This window comes from Pezoporus occidentalis, unplaced genomic scaffold (genome assembly GCF_034315485.1).
Source record: "Pezoporus occidentalis ecotype Australia unplaced genomic scaffold, CSIRO_AGI_Poc_V1 ctg172, whole genome shotgun sequence".
Classification (NCBI taxonomy): Eukaryota; Metazoa; Chordata; class Aves; order Psittaciformes; family Psittacidae; genus Pezoporus; species Pezoporus occidentalis.
The window spans coordinates 369988-387043 of NW_026913554.1; the positions used below are offsets into that span (position 1 = coordinate 369988).

General features: G+C 49.4%; 1 protein-coding gene across 1 annotated transcript in view; it reads left to right on the forward strand.

Annotated features, from left to right (window-relative positions):
- HYDIN (HYDIN axonemal central pair apparatus protein) overlaps window positions 1-17056 on the forward strand; it is a 73686-nt gene that overhangs the window by 56145 nt on the left and 485 nt on the right. The window contains 24 exon segments of the mRNA XM_062614024.1: window positions 370-543; window positions 1655-1866; window positions 2310-2462; window positions 2749-2932; window positions 3409-3550; window positions 4297-4453; window positions 5190-5825; window positions 6306-6515; window positions 6924-7129; window positions 7307-7489; window positions 7738-7857; window positions 9112-9271; window positions 9377-9549; window positions 9915-10113; window positions 10745-10844; window positions 11140-11239; window positions 11719-11887; window positions 12178-12416; window positions 12749-12863; window positions 13468-13672; window positions 14021-14256; window positions 14864-15015; window positions 15948-16140; window positions 16721-16829. Of these exon segments, the coding sequence (XP_062470008.1) occupies window positions 370-543; window positions 1655-1866; window positions 2310-2462; window positions 2749-2932; window positions 3409-3550; window positions 4297-4453; window positions 5190-5825; window positions 6306-6515; window positions 6924-7129; window positions 7307-7489; window positions 7738-7857; window positions 9112-9271; window positions 9377-9549; window positions 9915-10113; window positions 10745-10844; window positions 11140-11239; window positions 11719-11887; window positions 12178-12416; window positions 12749-12863; window positions 13468-13672; window positions 14021-14256; window positions 14864-15015; window positions 15948-16140; window positions 16721-16829 (4527 nt within the window).

Consider the following 17056-nt stretch of genomic DNA (forward strand, 5'->3'; position numbering starts at 1 on the left):
AGTCCCAGCCCATGCTGACCCCTAAACCATACCCGGACGTTGCACAAGACAGTTCTGATCAGCACAGACTAGCGAATGGTCTTGAGGGGTAGTGGATAGGGCTCAGAACAATGTCCTGGCCCAGGCCTGAGGTCACCACAAGTGACAAAGTCCTCAGCTGAACATGAGGTGGAGATGATCCACCTGGTTCTAGAATTCAATGGTTCTAACCATGCTCAAGTTGCTACCCTCATGGTCTCCCTGAAAGAAAGGGCACTTGTTTTCCAACTGTCCCTGAAACTGAAATCCTGGCGGGGGGCTTTCCAAATCCTGTCCCTGAGCATGCCTCACAAGAAAGTGTCACCAAGCAGTCTTCCTCTCTCTCTCAAGGAAAGACAGCAGCAGCAGTTGCCCTGTCCAAGCGTTACGGTGCTGCCTGCTTGTCCATTGACGCTGTGGTGAAAGAAGCCATCTCGAGCAGGAGCAGCTTGGCAGGGCTCCATGCCCGGGAGCTCTGCATCAGGGCTGCCATCGAGCAGAGCCAGCAGGAGACAGAGGGTGCTGGTAAGGAGAAACATGGGACCCAGAGCAGCACTTTGAAACACACCATGACCATCTACTTGTGCTTGCCCCACAGAAGAAGTTTGAAAGCCCTTGGGTCTCTTCAGAAACATGGGTGCAGCATGTACAAATGCAAAACAATTTCTTAAAGCATCTCTGGTTATTAAAAAAATATATATATATTTTAAGCACTCAGACGGGCACTTTTACTGCCTTTGGCTTCTTGGTGCATGTTCCTTTCTGTAAGAGAGGTGAAGCACACCTGTATCTTTCTCAAAGTTTTTGTATTTCCTCAAAGCTGAATCCAGCTTGCTCCTCGTGGCCATCAGAGAGAACTGCTTACTTCAACAAGGAAAAAGCCCTTTGAAGTGGCTCATTAAGCACTAGATGATTGACTTAAGAGTATGGCTTCACTCCTAAAAGGAAGGGAAGAATAACCTTGCAGAGGAATTTCACATGAGACACATGCTGTATATAGCAGAGATTTCTCCAGAGATTTCTCTATACACCCAGTCAGGTCACACAGCTCATATGTGTTGAGCTGTTCTCCATGTGAGACTGGAGATTTTCAGGAAGGTTTTTTGGGCAGTTGGTGCTCCAGGCTCTGCAGGGTGAGGTCAGACCTTGGCTTGGGGAGTGAGGGAAGTTTTGCATTGCTTAGCTTTGAACCTGGCTGGGAGCTGGGGGAAGGTCTGGGATGGGGTTATCCCACCAGGAATTAGCTCCAGTGGAGATAAGGGTGTGCAGCTGGGACAGGGCTGCATGTTGCAGTCTCTATGTGAGAATACAGGATGGGTGCAGGGTGGTCGTGGAGAACGAACTCTTGGTTTGATCCATAGAGGACCTACTGTGCAGTGTCACCTGCGTGCGCATTTGCTATAGGAGGGACACAGGGCTGTGCATTAAAAACTCTCTGGCTTTAAAATCCAGTACCAGACAGTGCTCTTTATTATGCTAATAATAGAATCTGAGCAGGAGCTGCTTCTAGAAGGCAGTGCTGCTGGTGCCCTGCAGGCTAGGGATGGGTGCTGTGTCTCTGGCAGAGTGCAGGGCTGTGCCCATTGAGGTGAAAGGGCTCTGCTTGCTCCCCACTGAGCCTTTGTCCTCTCCACAGGTCAAACTGCAGTGGTGTCCCTCAGTCCGCAGCTACACACTGAGGCCACACACTACCCAGGTGCAAGCCGGTCCAGCTCTGAGGGTAAATCCAGCCTGCAGCCTAATGGGCTGAGTTCCCAAGGCCAGTCAATTACTGCAGTGGGCCAGAAAAAGATGGATAGCCACACTTCCCAATCCCATCAATGTGTAACGGATCCCACCATCTCCCAGGTGAAGTGTGATCTGCACTGGTTAATGCCTGTTGCCTTGAGAAGTGAAGGAGCTGCTTACAGTGGAGGCTCCATGCTACCCAGAGCCTGGTGTGGTGATATAGAGCACAGAGCACCACCTGGGTGTGGCTCAGGGTGGGATTAAAACCTTGTGTTCTAGCAGAAAATCTCTACTGGGTCATAACGGTTTGTTGGTCAAGTGCAGTCCTGGATAACATGGCTGCAAGGGGTGGGCAAAGCCGTGGGATGCTGCGCCTGGGGATTGCAGGCTTGGGTCTCTGCTGGCCAAGGGATGTGCCCTCCAGGGTCATCCCCTGGAGCTTCTGACCTACAGTATTGTTCTAGTTTCCCACTAGTGAGAAACACAGATCCAGGCCCAGCAGTTGGAATTGTTTGGGGGTTTCCAAAGTGGTTTATTTTTTCTTGTGGTCTTCAACATTGCAGGGCTCATCCAGTTCTCATCTCACCTTTTCCCTTCCCTCCATTGCTATGCAACGATGGCTGAGCATTAATGGCAGCACAGCGGGAGAGCTGGGCTTCATGAGCTGCGTGCTTCCTGAGGACTTGCTGGTAGCCATCCTCTCTGAAAGGCTGCAGGTATGGCATGGGGGAAAAGAAGACGTTCCTCCTACAGAGAGACAGGCAGCAAGGTACAATTCAGATTGAAGGAGGTCTGTATCTGCTGTTCAAGATGTCCTGGGCTGCATGCAGGGATCCTTAGGCGAAGCTGCAGATGCTATAAGTTGGCAGTGCACGGTGAAAGATCAGAGCTTATCTGAGCTGCTGCCCTTGAACCACAAGAGCTGGTGTCCTTTGACATTTGTGTTTAATGAGTAGCTGAAGCCCAACATGTGCAATAGCTGACTTCCTGACTTTTTCACAGTTGAGTGACTGCTACCAGGGAGTGGTGTTTGATGGCCTGGAGACCCTCTTTGCACACACCATAGCATCTGCTCTCCTCTGCCTTCTCAAAGCTGTTGGAAATTTGCCTCATATTTATTTTGTGAACCTGTTTGAAGATTATGCTGCTTTTAAAGCCAGGGAAACAGCTGCAAAAGAGCAGGAAGGTGAGACTCTTCATCTCCATACCTCCCAAATCTTTTCTCTCAAAAGCCCTCAGCAGCATCCATGTGTATCTGGGCTACCAGCAGAGCTTGTAAGTAATGCTTTTATTAATCCATGTTCTGCCTCAGTGCAGCCAGTATTCAGCTCACAGTTGTTTAAAATATAGCAGAGCTAAGGCTGTAATACTTACCTTAGCCTCTGACAGTGAAGCTTGGGTGCAAGTGCAAGCCCTTGTGGCTCAATAACTGTGGCTCAAAGCAGACCACAGCACTGGTGCACATGAGCCAGGCAAGGCACAGGAACTCACTGACTGGCGATTGGGGGTTTATTTGCATTTTGGAGCAGGGATATGAGCTCCCCAGTATCTCCTGGCAGGATGGTAGGCTGGGTCGGGCCAGGGCTGTGAATCCTCATAGCCTCCCCAGAACAGCAAAGCTCTGCTGGCAGTTGCTAATGGTTTCTCCTCTGGTCTGTGCAGGACGGGAGCAGGAAGAAGCTGCCAGGAGGGAGAAAGCACGTCTCTGGGAGATGGATGAGGATGAGTATGATGCCCTCACTGAGGAGCAGAAAACTCAGTTTAATAACCATGTACGACAAGTCCAGCAAGAGAGGAAGAGGAGGTCTGTAAGCCTTGCATAGAAAACTCCCTAGGATAGTGTCCCTAAAGGGTTTGCCCGCTCTGGAGACCTTTGTTGAGCTCAGAGCTTGCACTTCAGCACTTCATTCAGCCCAGGTTGAAGTTTGTTTCACTGGGAGGAGATTGCTGGGTCTGCTTTCAAATCACAATTTTCAGGACAGACAGCACAAGTTTCCCCTGGTCACACCTGGGTACCAGCAGGAAACCTGGTTCTTCAGAGCCAGGAGGGGAGTTACTGCAGCCTTTGCTTTGTGATTGATAGGATTTTTCTCAGTAAGGAGCAGGCTATTCTTAGGGAGAAGAAGGGCTGGGTAAGCCAAGTTAAGTATTGATGCAGGCATATATATATATATGTGTGTGTGTTAGCAATTTGTGAACTGGTTTAAATTGGGAAATCAAGAGAAGGCTTCAGGCATCAGTGCAGAGAAATGGTGGATCAGTCTTCAGTAGTGTGCTGGAGGTGTCCAGGTGGACCTTCTCAGAGAAGTTGCCCACCTGAGACCTTATGACAGCAGGGCTGAGATTTGGCTGGCCCTGGAGGTACCCTCCCACCTTTCCTCACTTTGGATGTTCCCAGCCTCCCCAGGTTGAGGGAAGTACATGGGGATAATCTAACAGTCCTGCCTGGCCTCAGGATCAGTGAATTAAGTTCAGGACCAGCTGGGATTGCAGTGAGCACAGATTTCTGGTGGTGACCCTCAAGGGTGTTTTCTATTTGTCATGTTGAAGGGAGATGGCTCAAGTGCTTGCAAAAAAGCACCAGCAGGAGCTAGAGCACTTGAAGAAAGAAAAAGAGCTGAAAAAGAAGTCTAGGCGGGGGAAGAGGGAGCTTGGAAAAGACAAAGATAATGCTTTGGGGAAGAAAAGCCATTCTGGAGTCGGGCAGGTAGGTAGTTGTGTTTATAGAGATGTATAAAAGGCCTGTGGACCTTCCCGCTGAACTGTACCATTCCCTGAGAAGCCAGCAGCCACACACAGTGCTGGGGACAAGTACCCGGCCCTGAGCAGTGTGGGGCTGTGCTGGGAAGCAACAGCCTGTGTTTGATTGTACTGCTGCTTCAGCGGGGGTGTTTTCCCATGGATTTGTTGGTAGAGTTGCTCTTCTAGGATCATGCTGCCTTTGAGTCATGGCTTCAGATAACTCCATGCATTCACTGTAAAGCTCTAGATAGTTTTAGTCGAGCATTTCTCCGCACTCCACATGCGACTTGCCATCTCTGAGCGATGACCTGTCTGGGATGAGGTGTCTTCTGACATGTCTGGCAGGAGATACACCAAGCCTTAGTTCATTCATTAGGAGCCAGACTTCCAAAGAGTCAACCAGCCACAGGGATGCTCAGCATGCCAGAAACAATCCCAGAAGACCACACTGGTCTTAAGTTCTCTGGGTTTGAAGCTGTTCTGTTTCTCAGCTGGTTTGCAGGACTTCTTGTCAGGCTGACACTGGAGAGTTTGGTTCCATTTGAGCTAAACTGTACAATCTGTGTGCTGAATTGGGATTTGTAGAGCACCTAGCACAGGGCACGGGCAAGGCTTAGGGTGCTGTTATAAAGATGATGAGTGCCCTACAGCATTTGAGTCAGTGCTTTGAAATAGTGTTTTCTCCTGCTCCTCCTGTCCAGAACATTAATGTATCCACTGGCAACACCGATGCACCCAACAGCAACCAGTTGGATGTCACGGAGGAGCTGGACAAGAAAGGACCTGTAAAGCAGCACCCAGACTCTGTTGCAGATGACAAAGAAGATAAGAAAAAGCAGAGCAAGATTCCCCTGTCAGATGTCTGCCCTGTGGTGGCACCAAACCCAGAACAGGAGGAAACCAAAACCAAGACCCAGAGTGACAGCGAAAAGAACTTGGCCCTGAGGTTTAAGATCTACGAGACATCACAGAAGGATGTCACCCATATTTTATCATCCTGGGACAGGGTTCAGGGTATCCTGCTGATCCCTTTGAACGAAGAGGAGATGCAGCAACAAACAGAACAGTGGCGCCAACATTTATCCAGCTACAGGACTCGGAAGAGCAGAGAGAAGGAAGGTCTGAAAAGGCTGGAGAAAGAGCGCCTGGAGAAGGAGCGGCTGGAAAAACTGAAGGCTCTTGAGGACTCAAAGTCATCTCTGCTGGAAGGGGAAGGTGCAGAAGGGTTAACCAGAGACCAGCATGTTGGGGTGCCCTGCTTGGACATCAAGGTGCTGCACTCAGAAGATGTGACCAGGACAATCCTGGAGAGCAGCAGGCTGCCAGCAGCAGAGCAGGTAAAGCCCTGCAAGGCTCAGATGCTGAGCCTGCCATGGCCTTGGGCCTTGGTGCATTGTGTCCCACCAAATAAGAGTGGCACAGACCCTTGTCCAGGCCACTGATGATGTTCCACAATGTGTCCACCGCAGCCATGTGCCTGGGGAGGTTCTCACCATCCCTCAGATGGGTGGAAAGAGAGGGTGCTCTCTGTACAAGTATTCTGTTTGTTCAGAGAATTTCCCAGTCCCAGGGCAATGCAGCTCATGGTCATTGCTTCCTTCAGCTGAGTCACTCAAGGAAGAGGTTTCTCTCTAGATCCCTCTTGTAGGTCGTGGCACTGCTCTGGAGCCTGCCCACCCTGCTGGGCATAAAAAAGCGTTGTACTCCATAGAAATAAAAAAAAACCACCAACATTGCCAAAAACTCAGTGCCTTTAAGGAGGGAGTGTGAGGGTGAAGGTGGTGGGAGTATAAACAGAGTTTTCTCTTGTGCTTTAGATCCTGGATGACCTGGGGCTGGGTCCCTCAGGGCCTCCCATTCCCCCTACCACTTTGTACTCTGTGATCCACTACCCGGAGAAGCGGGTAGCCCCCACAGTAGGAGAAGCCCTCAAGCACTTCGTCTTTGCTGTGCCAGAAGGTGCTATTTCAGAAGAAAAGAAAACTGAAAGTCTCCTCCTGGATGTTCCTATTGTGCGCACAGTGAAGGTGCCAGAGCAGGGGCCAGGCTGGATGGGGGGGGCATGAAGGAGGGCATATGGGATGTGAAAGGATAACTGTGGAAGGGCAGTGAAAATGTGATGGGGTGCCATGTCTGCAGGCATCACTTCTGCTGTCCAAAAGAGACGGCTCTGCTTAAGACATAGGATGATTCTATAACATGAGAGAGAAAAAATACTGCCTCATACCCTCAACTTCGAGGAGAGGGTCCTGGGCAAGGAGAGGTGGTGTAGGCAAAACAAAGGCCAATGAGGAAGGCCAAGTCCATGCTCAGATGCAGCTGCTTAAATTCTCTCTCCTGTTTGTTATCCAACATGCAGCTTTCTCTCCAGGAAGGAGATGTCTTGGGGCAGATCTCACCTCTCTCTCCCTTTTCTCTCTCCCTTTGGTGCTAAGACCTCAGAAGAGCAGATCACCCCCACCAAGAGCCAGTCGAGGAAGGAGAAAGCCGCGGGCAGCCGGGAGGCTGTGAGGGAGAGGCAGGGCTCCAGCCGGGGCAGGAAAGGTGTCCAGGGGCGGGGCACAGCAGCACCTCCCCATCCCCGCAAGGTGCACCGAAGTGTCATGGACATGGTCCCACCCCCAGCAACATGCGTTAGGAGGTGAGCTGTTAGGGAGGTGATCCCTCTGCTTCATGGCCATCTTGCCAAATGAGGTCCATCATCCCCAGTGCCACAGGGATCCTCTGATGGTGCCTCCATGGGATGGCGAGTCCATGATCCTCCTCCTTGTCTTAGTTGTTTGTTAGCCATATCTGAAGCCTCCTCTTTAATTACCAGGCTGAGCAGCTGCCGGTGGATAGTGCCTGCCCACGGTGAGGTAGAACTGAAAGTCTTCTTCAGCTCCACAGAGGTTGGCCAGTTTGATCAGGTGCTGCATTTTGAGATCCTGGGGACAAACCGACTGTACCAGCTGCACTGCAGGGGCACCTGTCTGTATCCCACCATCAGCCAGGACCCACGGTAAGGATGGTCCGTGGGAGCCTCCCACACTGATTCCCCTTTAACTCAGAGCCAGGACTGCCCCATGTACCCCAGTGACCTTCTGACTTGTGCAGAGCATGCTGCTTGAACCACCTAACATCTCTTCTCATGCTTGGAACTGGGAACCAGTACTAGTACCTCAGCCACCAGTAATGGTTATGGCTTTCTGACCATGATTTCTACTTAGAGTATCTCATAGTTCCTCATTGGACATTTTCTCTGTCCAGGGTGGTGTTCCCTCACCAGAGGAAGAGCAAGGCAGATGATGACATCATCTTCAAGCAGTATGTCATGGACACTGGTGTATTCCACTTTGGACCACTGCGGTGTGGGAAGTCAAGAGAGTGGTATGTGCTCCCTGCACCCTGTGAACATCCTGATGTACTGCTGTGCAAAGTGAGATGTTGGGATGGGATCTCCAGGGCCTTGTGCTCTCATGATCATGCTTAAGACATGCTGTCCCAGTGGCACAGTTCAGGACAGGCCCAGACAGAGACCCAGGAAATAGATACATGGGGTTGAAGGACCACAGGTTTGTGAGCATTTGACAGGTACACTGGTCTTAGAGGAGCTGGGGAGAGGTAGAGCTGATCTTCCTACCTGGTTGGTGCCTTGGTGTCCCCCCTCCACATCTCAGCTTTATCACCTATGAAATGAACTTTATGGTGCTTTTATCGAGTGCTTTGAGTTCTACAGATACACTAAATAAGCAATTATTCTGCTGATGGTTTTGTAAACCATTCCTTAGTCTGTAATATTAGTAAGACTATGATTTGACCTGCCAATATGGAGGATAGGAGGGTGTGCAGTGGGCTACAGAGAAATAAAACTGGGAATTATATTTTCCTGATCCTTACTGCTGGATAAAGTCTGCCTAAACAAGTTGGCTATTGTAGCATGTAACTTTTGTTTTAATATTAGAAACGAAGCTCTTGTCTTCATGGGAGCTCTGCAGAGCTGATGGTATTTTGCCAACCCGAGGAAATCAAATAAAAACAGTTTAAAAAAGAAAACGGGATCTTTAGCCAGGCTGATGAATGCTTTTGGGTTTCTATTCATGTTCTTAGTCCTTTACCTCCAGATTCTGTTTCACACCTGAGAGGGGGGACATTGTTGAATTTAGCATTCCTCTTGGGAATGAATCCTTTCTGTTTCTTTCCCTCAGGCTTTGAGCTAACCCATTAAATACAAGGCAGTTTCATTACTTGTTTGAAAGAGATAAGCTAAACTGTTTTAAAAACCTTTTTCAAAAGCATTTCTTTATACCCTGCAGGGAAGGAAATCTAACAAAGAAGGGGGAAGAACCCATGTGCCTGGTGTACCTTTATTTTTGTCTTTGAATTGGTATTTTATAAAATGCTCTTTAAGTGGCCTGTGCATCATCAGGCTTCTGGGATGGAGGCACCAAGTATAGGGCAGACATCAAAGTAGCACAAGGATGAAGACACAGGCTGTGCAATATGCCCCTGGAAGTGATCCTTAGCCAGCTTGTTAGACTATGGTCTTCCAGTGAGGCCTCCTGCTGCCAGGACATGGTGCTTTCCTCAGTGTGTTTCAAGGGCGGTGGTCACCTCAACAGCCTTTTCCCCTCTTGTGGACAGGTACAAGGCATTGCCCCATCCTAGCAACTGTGAGAAGATCACCATCCTCAACATCACTGCCTTGGAAGCAGAGGTGCATTTCTGCTTTGAGCATGATCTCAAAGCGGACACATTCCTTTTAGACCCTCCCAGCATGAAGCTGAAACCAAATGAGAAGCAGGTAGGAGATGGGTAGATAGGGCAAGCACAGGTAGAAGTGCCCAGGACCTGTTCCTCCTGCTCACTGAATGTTCTTCTGTGTTTCTTTTTGTGGGGATGGAACCAGGAGCTGAGCGTTTGGGCATACCCCACTTCAGCTGGCCTCATGGAAGACAATCTCATCTGCTCCATTAATGGCAACCCAGAGCCAGTGGTGTTCCACCTGTGCTGCCAGGGGGTGCAGGTGGAGCTGAGGGTCAGCCCCAGGCAGTTGCATTTCGACAGGCTGCTGCTGCACAGGTCAGTCATCCCACCCCACAGGCTCTGCTGGGGACATGAGCTGTTAGCCAGCTCCCTTCCAGCTTCTTTTGCTGGCTCTGTGGCCACTCAGATGGGAGGCTGGCTGCTTCTTCTCTTGCTCACCATTCCTTGCTGCCTTGCATATCTCATGACTTCCACAAGCTCTGTAGCGCCCAGCAGTGCTGTGCAATGGGCATCCTGGAGCACCCAGGTCTCCCCAGGGACCTCACCTCTGGGACTTGTGGCAAAGGGAAAATGTTTAACAATGGTTTTGGATGTGGGGATGACAGCTGCAAGCTGCATTCAATTGCAAGGCTGGCATGCCAGTCAAGCAGCCAGTCCTGAGTGTTGTCTGGTCTCTGCAGGAGGGACAGCAAGACCCTGGTCCTGCAAAACTGCACCCCACTGCCTGTGGCCTGGCGACTCAGTGGGCTGGAGAACCTTGGCAAGGACTTCTCTGTGTCTCAAGCTGAAGGCATCATTGGTCCCTGCACGGAGTTTGGCGTGCATTTATATTTTAAGCCTATGAAGGCTCTCAGCATTAAGAAGACGATCCGACTAGAGGTGAGGGGGACTATGGGCTCCCTGCCAAAGCAGGGTGGAGTGATCAGGTCTGTGCACTTAGGGATGGAGACTGTGCTTGAAGGGTACTCTTCAGAGAGAGCAAAATGATGAGCCTTCATGAGATTTCTTTCTGCCTGCATTGCTGGGTAACCAGGCCCTGGTTGTCCAGACTTTGACATGCTCCCTGAACCCTTCTTGGAGTCTGTCTGGGGTTGTTAACATTGAGCAGCAAACCTTCACCTTGGAATGTTGCTCTGCATGGTTTAGAAGCTACATTTTGGTGAGGATGCTGAGTGATTGAAGAGGAGAGGGTTGATTGGATCAATGCCACCTGCTCTGGGACAACTTACACTTCTCATGGTTGTTTTTAGATGCCTGCCATGGTGCTTTAGCAGCAGAATTTCCTGCTGTAGGAGAGCAGAGTTGGGCTGACAGTGTTTGTTACTGCAGCCAAATCCCACTGGGTCAGCCCATGAGATGAACAGGTTAGGAAAACCTGGGAGTCCACAAATGCTTGGCAAGCAGGGGGAGGTCACAGTGGAAGCAGCTGGCAGAGACAAGGACTCATATGTTGTCTACCAGAAGAATTGAGGAGAATGATTTAAGCAGTATTTGTTTCTTGCTGTCTTAGGTTTCAGACACACAAAACGACCTGGGGGTTGCTCACACTGAAAATATCCGAGTCTTTGCAGAGGCCTATGATGTTGCTCTGAACATCAGCATTTCTAAAGGTCAGTGGATGTCCCCAAAGTACTCCTGTTGCATTGCCTTGTGTTGGCACATAGGCAAGCTAAGCACTTGGTGTGTAGGATGAGACAGCATATAAGTGTGGCACAGATCTGTAAAGCACATATCCTGCAAGCTGCTTGGAGTAAAACACTGCCAGGGCGCAGCCAGTCGCTCACCTCTGAGCTTCAAGATGTGCAGCTTCATGTGCAGATTGATATATCTCCTGTCACTTGGTATACTCTGCAGCAGATCACAAATATTTCTCATTTCTTACCTCACTCTGTGGTTTTTCTGCAGGTACAGATGGCAGCGTGGATTTTGGAATCCTTAAAGTCTTGGAGGGTGCAAAGGAAGTGCTGACTCTGAGGAATAAAGGGAAGTACGAGATTGCGTACAGGTGGGTCCAGCTGCCTGCTCTGTGAATGCATGGTGCCACCATCTGCCTTCTCCTCTTGCCCATGACTAGAACCTGTTCCTATGTTTGGCTATGTCATGGTCTGAGTAAATACAAAACCTGGGCTCTCTGATCTTAAATATTTTAATAGAGAATCCAGCCAAACAGTTCACAGCTCAGCAAGAACCAGAAGGAGAGAACCCAAAACATAAGCCACTCATTGCTGAGGGTTGTTGCATTCTGTTATGGGTGGCTCATCCCTCTTAGTGAGACTCTTTACAGGAGGGAATGAAAAAATGCAGTGTCAGGGTTAGCTTGCAACACTCATGATTGTCTGCACTGTGTGTCAAGATTTGGGAATCCCCAAGCAGAGCTGGACTCTTTTCTCTTGATGTTTTTTATGGTGATATGCAATGTCCTTGCTGTGCTGGAGGCCTCTGGACTTTCAGCTGCAGCAGTTTTGTTCCTTCTCTTTCTCCCAGTTTCAAGCTGGAAACCACACATACCAGCATACCTGACTTGGCATCCCACTTCACTGTCCAGCCACAGAGGGGCGTGTTGGCTAGCTCTGAGCACTCTGCGCAGGTCCAGCTGCTCTTCCACCCTAAGACGGAACTTAGCATTGAGAGCAAACCCATCCTACAGTGCCAGGTGAGCTGCCTGGGCCAGGCAGTGGTAGCACACAGTTACAGGTGGTAGCTGGGGAGTGGGAGCAGGACATGTGTTTCTGGAAGGAGGGCTTTATCTGGGGAATCCTCTCTCACATTTACATGACAAGGTCTTTCAGAAACCATTTGTGATGCTTCCTAAGCAGAGCTGAAAATCTGGCTCTGGAGGAGGCACTTAAATAGGGACGGTGAGCTGATGGGGAGCTGGGATCAGGGGACAGAGGTAGAGGCTGTCCTTTTTGCTGTAATTACCAAGCTATTCTCTGGTTGCAGGTGATTGATCCCCACATCTGTGAAGAAGATGAGACCATTGCCATCATCCCAGTGAGGGTGTCAGCAAAAGCTGTGTTCAGCAAGTACAGCATTCGCCCTGCCTCACTCATCAGCTTTGGTGCCATGGTGAGTGGCACCAGGAAAACCTGCAGCTTCATGCTGGAAAACAAAGGCATCCTTGACTTTAAATTCTTCATCTACCAAGAAGACCAGGCTGCCCCTCTGTTGCCAAAGAAAAGGTGAGAGGGGACCTGCACCATCCTTCCTGCCTGATGAGGCGCCATGGCATGGCTAGGGTGTGACAGGCAGCCAGGACACCTGGGTTACTGTCCTTTAGCATCACAGGCTTGTGAACAGGGAGCAGAAAAATGCTTCAGTATACCCATGTGTAGGATGAAGCTGGTGATACAGCTGACCTATCCTTAAGCTTCAGCACAATGTGCTGCAGGCAGCCCTCTGGGAGCAGCCAGGAGCCTGAAGGCTTTCCTCCATGGCAAGGAAGGCCAGCTTCAGCCTCTGAGAAAGGCAGGGGGAGCTGTGCATGATGGATGTTTCCGTTTTCTCCTCTTAGTGCACATCAAAGGAAATCTGCTCACTCCCAAGAGAGTGAAAATGGAAAGCCAGTGGTTCTGTCAGCCAAGCCAAGCAAGCACTTGTTGCAAAAGGACCCAAACCCTGTCCCACAGGTGAGTCGTCCCTGCTCCCCAACACATACTGCTGCAGGCGGGGGACTCGTCACCACGGGGTGAGGCATGGTCCACGTGATGGAGGGCCGTCATCTCCCACCCACAAGCAGAGGCAGGAGCTGCTCAGTCCCACTGACAGTCCCATGCTTGGCCCAGACATGGAGCTTGCATGGCAAAAGAAGGGAACAGGTCCTGTGTTTGGTAGCTGCTAGCCAAAATAAATGTATGAATGCCACAGATGCAGAATGTTCCTGTTTGAACGCTCAGTCCACAGATATCAGATGAGCTTGGTTTTTCTTCTTCCCATCATTCTTTCAATTTCCCATCATTTCTCACAGTTTTCTGCTCTCCTATTTTACCCCAAGAGGCTGAAGGATCCCTGCAGCCACATTCACCCTTTACACCCAAACTCCTTTCTCCTCACTCAGGACAAGCCTGCAGCTCCTCCTGGCTTGTTCGTTTCATCCTGGGGCTGCCTTTGAGCCATGGAGTCATCCTTCCCTGCCCTGGGGCTGGGGGCTTGGGCCTGCCTGGAGGTGAAGGAGTGGCATGCTCTTTTCTGGGGATGCTCAAGGTAAGGCTGTTGATTTGCCTCTTTCTTCAGGCTCGTCTCACCATGGGCATGTTCACAGTGTACCCAGGCTTTGGCACCATACCTCCTGGGGGCCAGCAGATGATCATGGTGGAGTGCTGTGCAGAGCCGCTGGGGACATGCAAGGAGCTCCTGTCCATCGATGTCAGTGACAGAGACCCCATGGATAATCCTTTTGGCATCCCGTATACCCTGTTTGCTGAGTCCTGCCTCCCAGGTATACCCTGTCCACTGGTGCTGATCAGCACTTAAACTTACTGCTTGAATAGAGAGGCACCCTGACCTTGAAGGCCCATCTTAAAATCCTCAGAAGTTCCAGTCTTTTTCAAGTGCACCAGTGAGGAGAGGCTGGGAGGGATGCATGGAAGGATAAAATGAAACCAATACCCTTTAAGACTGAGGGTGACTGAGCTCTATCCTCACAGCCAGCTCTCCCACCCAAGGTTGGGTTTTGCAGTGGCCTGGGCAGAAGGGGCTCATCAAGCCTTCTGAGAGGCCAACAGGGTCCAGATAAATTCAGGAGGATGGCATCTCCATCCTCAGTACTCCTCTGATCTGCTTGCAGCATTTGTGGTCGATGACATAGAGTCCATCTTTGAGGAACATCGAATCTGCAGCAACAACAACCTCTGCCACATCCTACGGACAGTGCAAGACAAGGGCATCTTCATCACAGATGAGAACAAGTTTATCTTCACCGATGTTCTTATTGGGCACCAGGCCACAGCTCGCTTCAAGATCTGCAATGTGGGCAAAGTCCCCTGTAACGTCGTCCTATCCATCAGACCTCTCTCAAGTAAGGTAAGGACAAGAGGCCAAGGTGACTGTTGCTGTTTAAAGGCTGTGTGATAGCCTGTCTCATTCTCCAGATTCATTGCTTCCTCTTGCTCAGACTAGTTCAGCGCTGTGCAGATCAGACTATAGGGGAGTGTGGCAATGCTGCGGTGGTGGGTTGAATTCAGTGTCTCTCAAGCAACGTTTTGGCTCACCCCTCTCGGTCTTTGGTAGGAGACCTGAACCCTTCTGAACATCTCTTGGAAGCATGCTCAGATGGGGTCTTTTACTGGACTGTGCCTGGGCTCAAAGCAACCATTTCCTTGGGCTCCCTGTTTTTTTTTCTTCTCATTAAGGGTCAATTCTAGAATTTGCAGGGTTTTCCATGCAGTCTCCACCACCCATATGTGCTGGGTTGACTGCCCAGAGCACAAAACAAGGTTTTGCACTTCTGGCCCTTACGGCAGCTCCCCATGCAAGGTCATCACCACGCTGGGATGAAGGAGCCTGTCCAAGGAAGGAAGGAGGGAGTAATACATGCTGTGTGGGGCTGTTCCCAGTGATTCATGTATGAATAACACTGCATCATGTTGAAGAATGCTTCCTCCTAACCCCATTCTGTGGTGTTCCCAAGCTTAACAGCCGTGTTAGTGACATTTTCGAGGTGGATCCTCTTCGAATGTGTATTCCCAGCTGCTCCCATGCCTTTGCTACGGTGGCGTTCACTCCCCAATCGATGGAGACGTATCAGTGCACTTTTGAGGCTTCCCTTGATGTCCGGGCAAGGTAACTCCCCTGTTGGGGGAACCTTTCTGACAGCTGCCTCTCCTGTGTGAGGACATAGACCTCTTGTTAATCCTAAGGCTTTCAGTCACCTTAAGTAAACTTAGCTTTATAGAAAGCAGTAACTACTAGATATAGCAGAGTAGAAAAATAAGGGTGATAGTTTAGCCAATAGGAATGATTATGAAGACAGTAAAACATGAAGTAGCCAACTGGAAGTGACTGAATCAAAAAAAAACCCAAGATGTGTAAAAGCTGAGTTGGGGCTTTCCAAAGACAAGGGATTAGATGAAGATTAGATGCCGGAAAGTCAGCATGCATTATTTCTTCCCTGTTTATAGTAAAATGATATGATCTATGTAGATACCTGGGGTATATTAAGTTACTTTATGTTAAAGGAGCATTTGGACCCCTTATAAGAGCGGAGTCCATTCTCTCTGTCCCAGGACCTATGTACCGGGACCCTGATGTGCTCTTCCCAGACCTTTGGTCACTGAAGTGGGACAAGATAAGTCAGCCTTCTGCCCTAATGAGCAATTTTTAGTGTCCTTGGAAATCATTTGTGCTAATGGTGTTATTTATTTATTTTCCCCTTCTTGTTTTCATACTATTTTCATGCTCTGTGTGTGCTTTTTTGCATATGTCTCCTATCACCACAGCCAGTGCATTTACCACATCTCATATGTTTGCTTCTTGTCTGTTGTACTACATGAGTGAAATTATTATGTGTTATGCTGGAAGGCTTTGGCTCTTCAGCCATTCCTCCTGTGAATGGCCCTGAGCAGATGGGGAGGAGAAGGGTGAGGGTGAATTATGTCATGGGGAAAAGAAGCACCAGCCAAGGCAAACACAGTGGATGGCCTTGCTTCATGGCTTGCCCAGTGGAAAAAGGGTTAGTGCCTGCTGTGGTGATTCCACCTCTGTCTCTTCTGCAGCCGTGCAGCGATGAAAGCACAAAGCCTGGTCTTTGATATCAGTGGAGATGGGAATTTGCCTCGGGTGACAGTCCTGTGCCCAGTCCTTCACAATAAGAGAGGGAACCCTCTGTTGCTCTTCAAGAAGTTGTTGCTGGGTGATTCAGAAAAACTCCCTCTAGTCCTTCATAACAGTGGCATCATACCTGTCCAGGTGAGTACCTGCCATGGGGCTGCTCTGGTCTGGGAACAAGTGCTTGTTCCATGAAGGAAAGGTCCCAGAAAACATGGTAGATGTGGAAGCAGGTCTTGGGAATTCTTTTTAAGCAACTGATGGATGTCTGTTTCCAGGAAGGGAGTTTCAGAAATGCGATATTCTCATCAGCCTGTCCTTTTCAGTTAAACACAACACCAGAAAGTTGGTGGGGTACTTCTCCCCCATCTCTTTTCTCACGTTTTGGTTCTCGTGTGGGCACATATGATGTCCTAGCTACATTAGATTGTATTTGATCCTCTTTTACTGCAACTTAATTAATCTCAGTTGTAGTTTATTCTGCTCATTACTTTTAGTACTTTCTGTCCTTTTTGGTTATATTTTAATTACATCCCAATGCCTCTGAACACTTTTTTTTTCCCCTTCCTGTCTGATTTTACTTAAATTTTGTGCTAAGAGCTGTGTGTGAAGGGAGAGGCTGCTGGGCTCCCCATGCTAGACCAGCAGCAGTACAATGTTAATCCACATGCCATCCTGTACCCACACCAGTGTGGTCGTATTCTGTGTTCCCTTTCCTCAGCTGATGATTGACCTGTTGGATGAAGGGGGAGTTTTCTTCTTGAAAGCCAGGCCCACCACACACTGTATCTACCAAGCTGCAGACATGAAGGAGGACTCACCTGAAGAAGGTAAATTCATAACCATGAAGTGTGGTCATCCACACAGGTAAAATGTGTGCCCTACTCTTGGCTTGTCCAAACAACAGCCAGATGTTAGAGATAGTTTCTTTCCTGGGGTGCTCTGTACCCCTAGTTTTTCATGTGGACTCTTTGCAGGGTTTCCTCCTATCAAGTTTTAGGAAGTTTTTCTGTTCCAGACATGGTGGTTTGAGCTGTGGGGGACTATCACTAAGTCA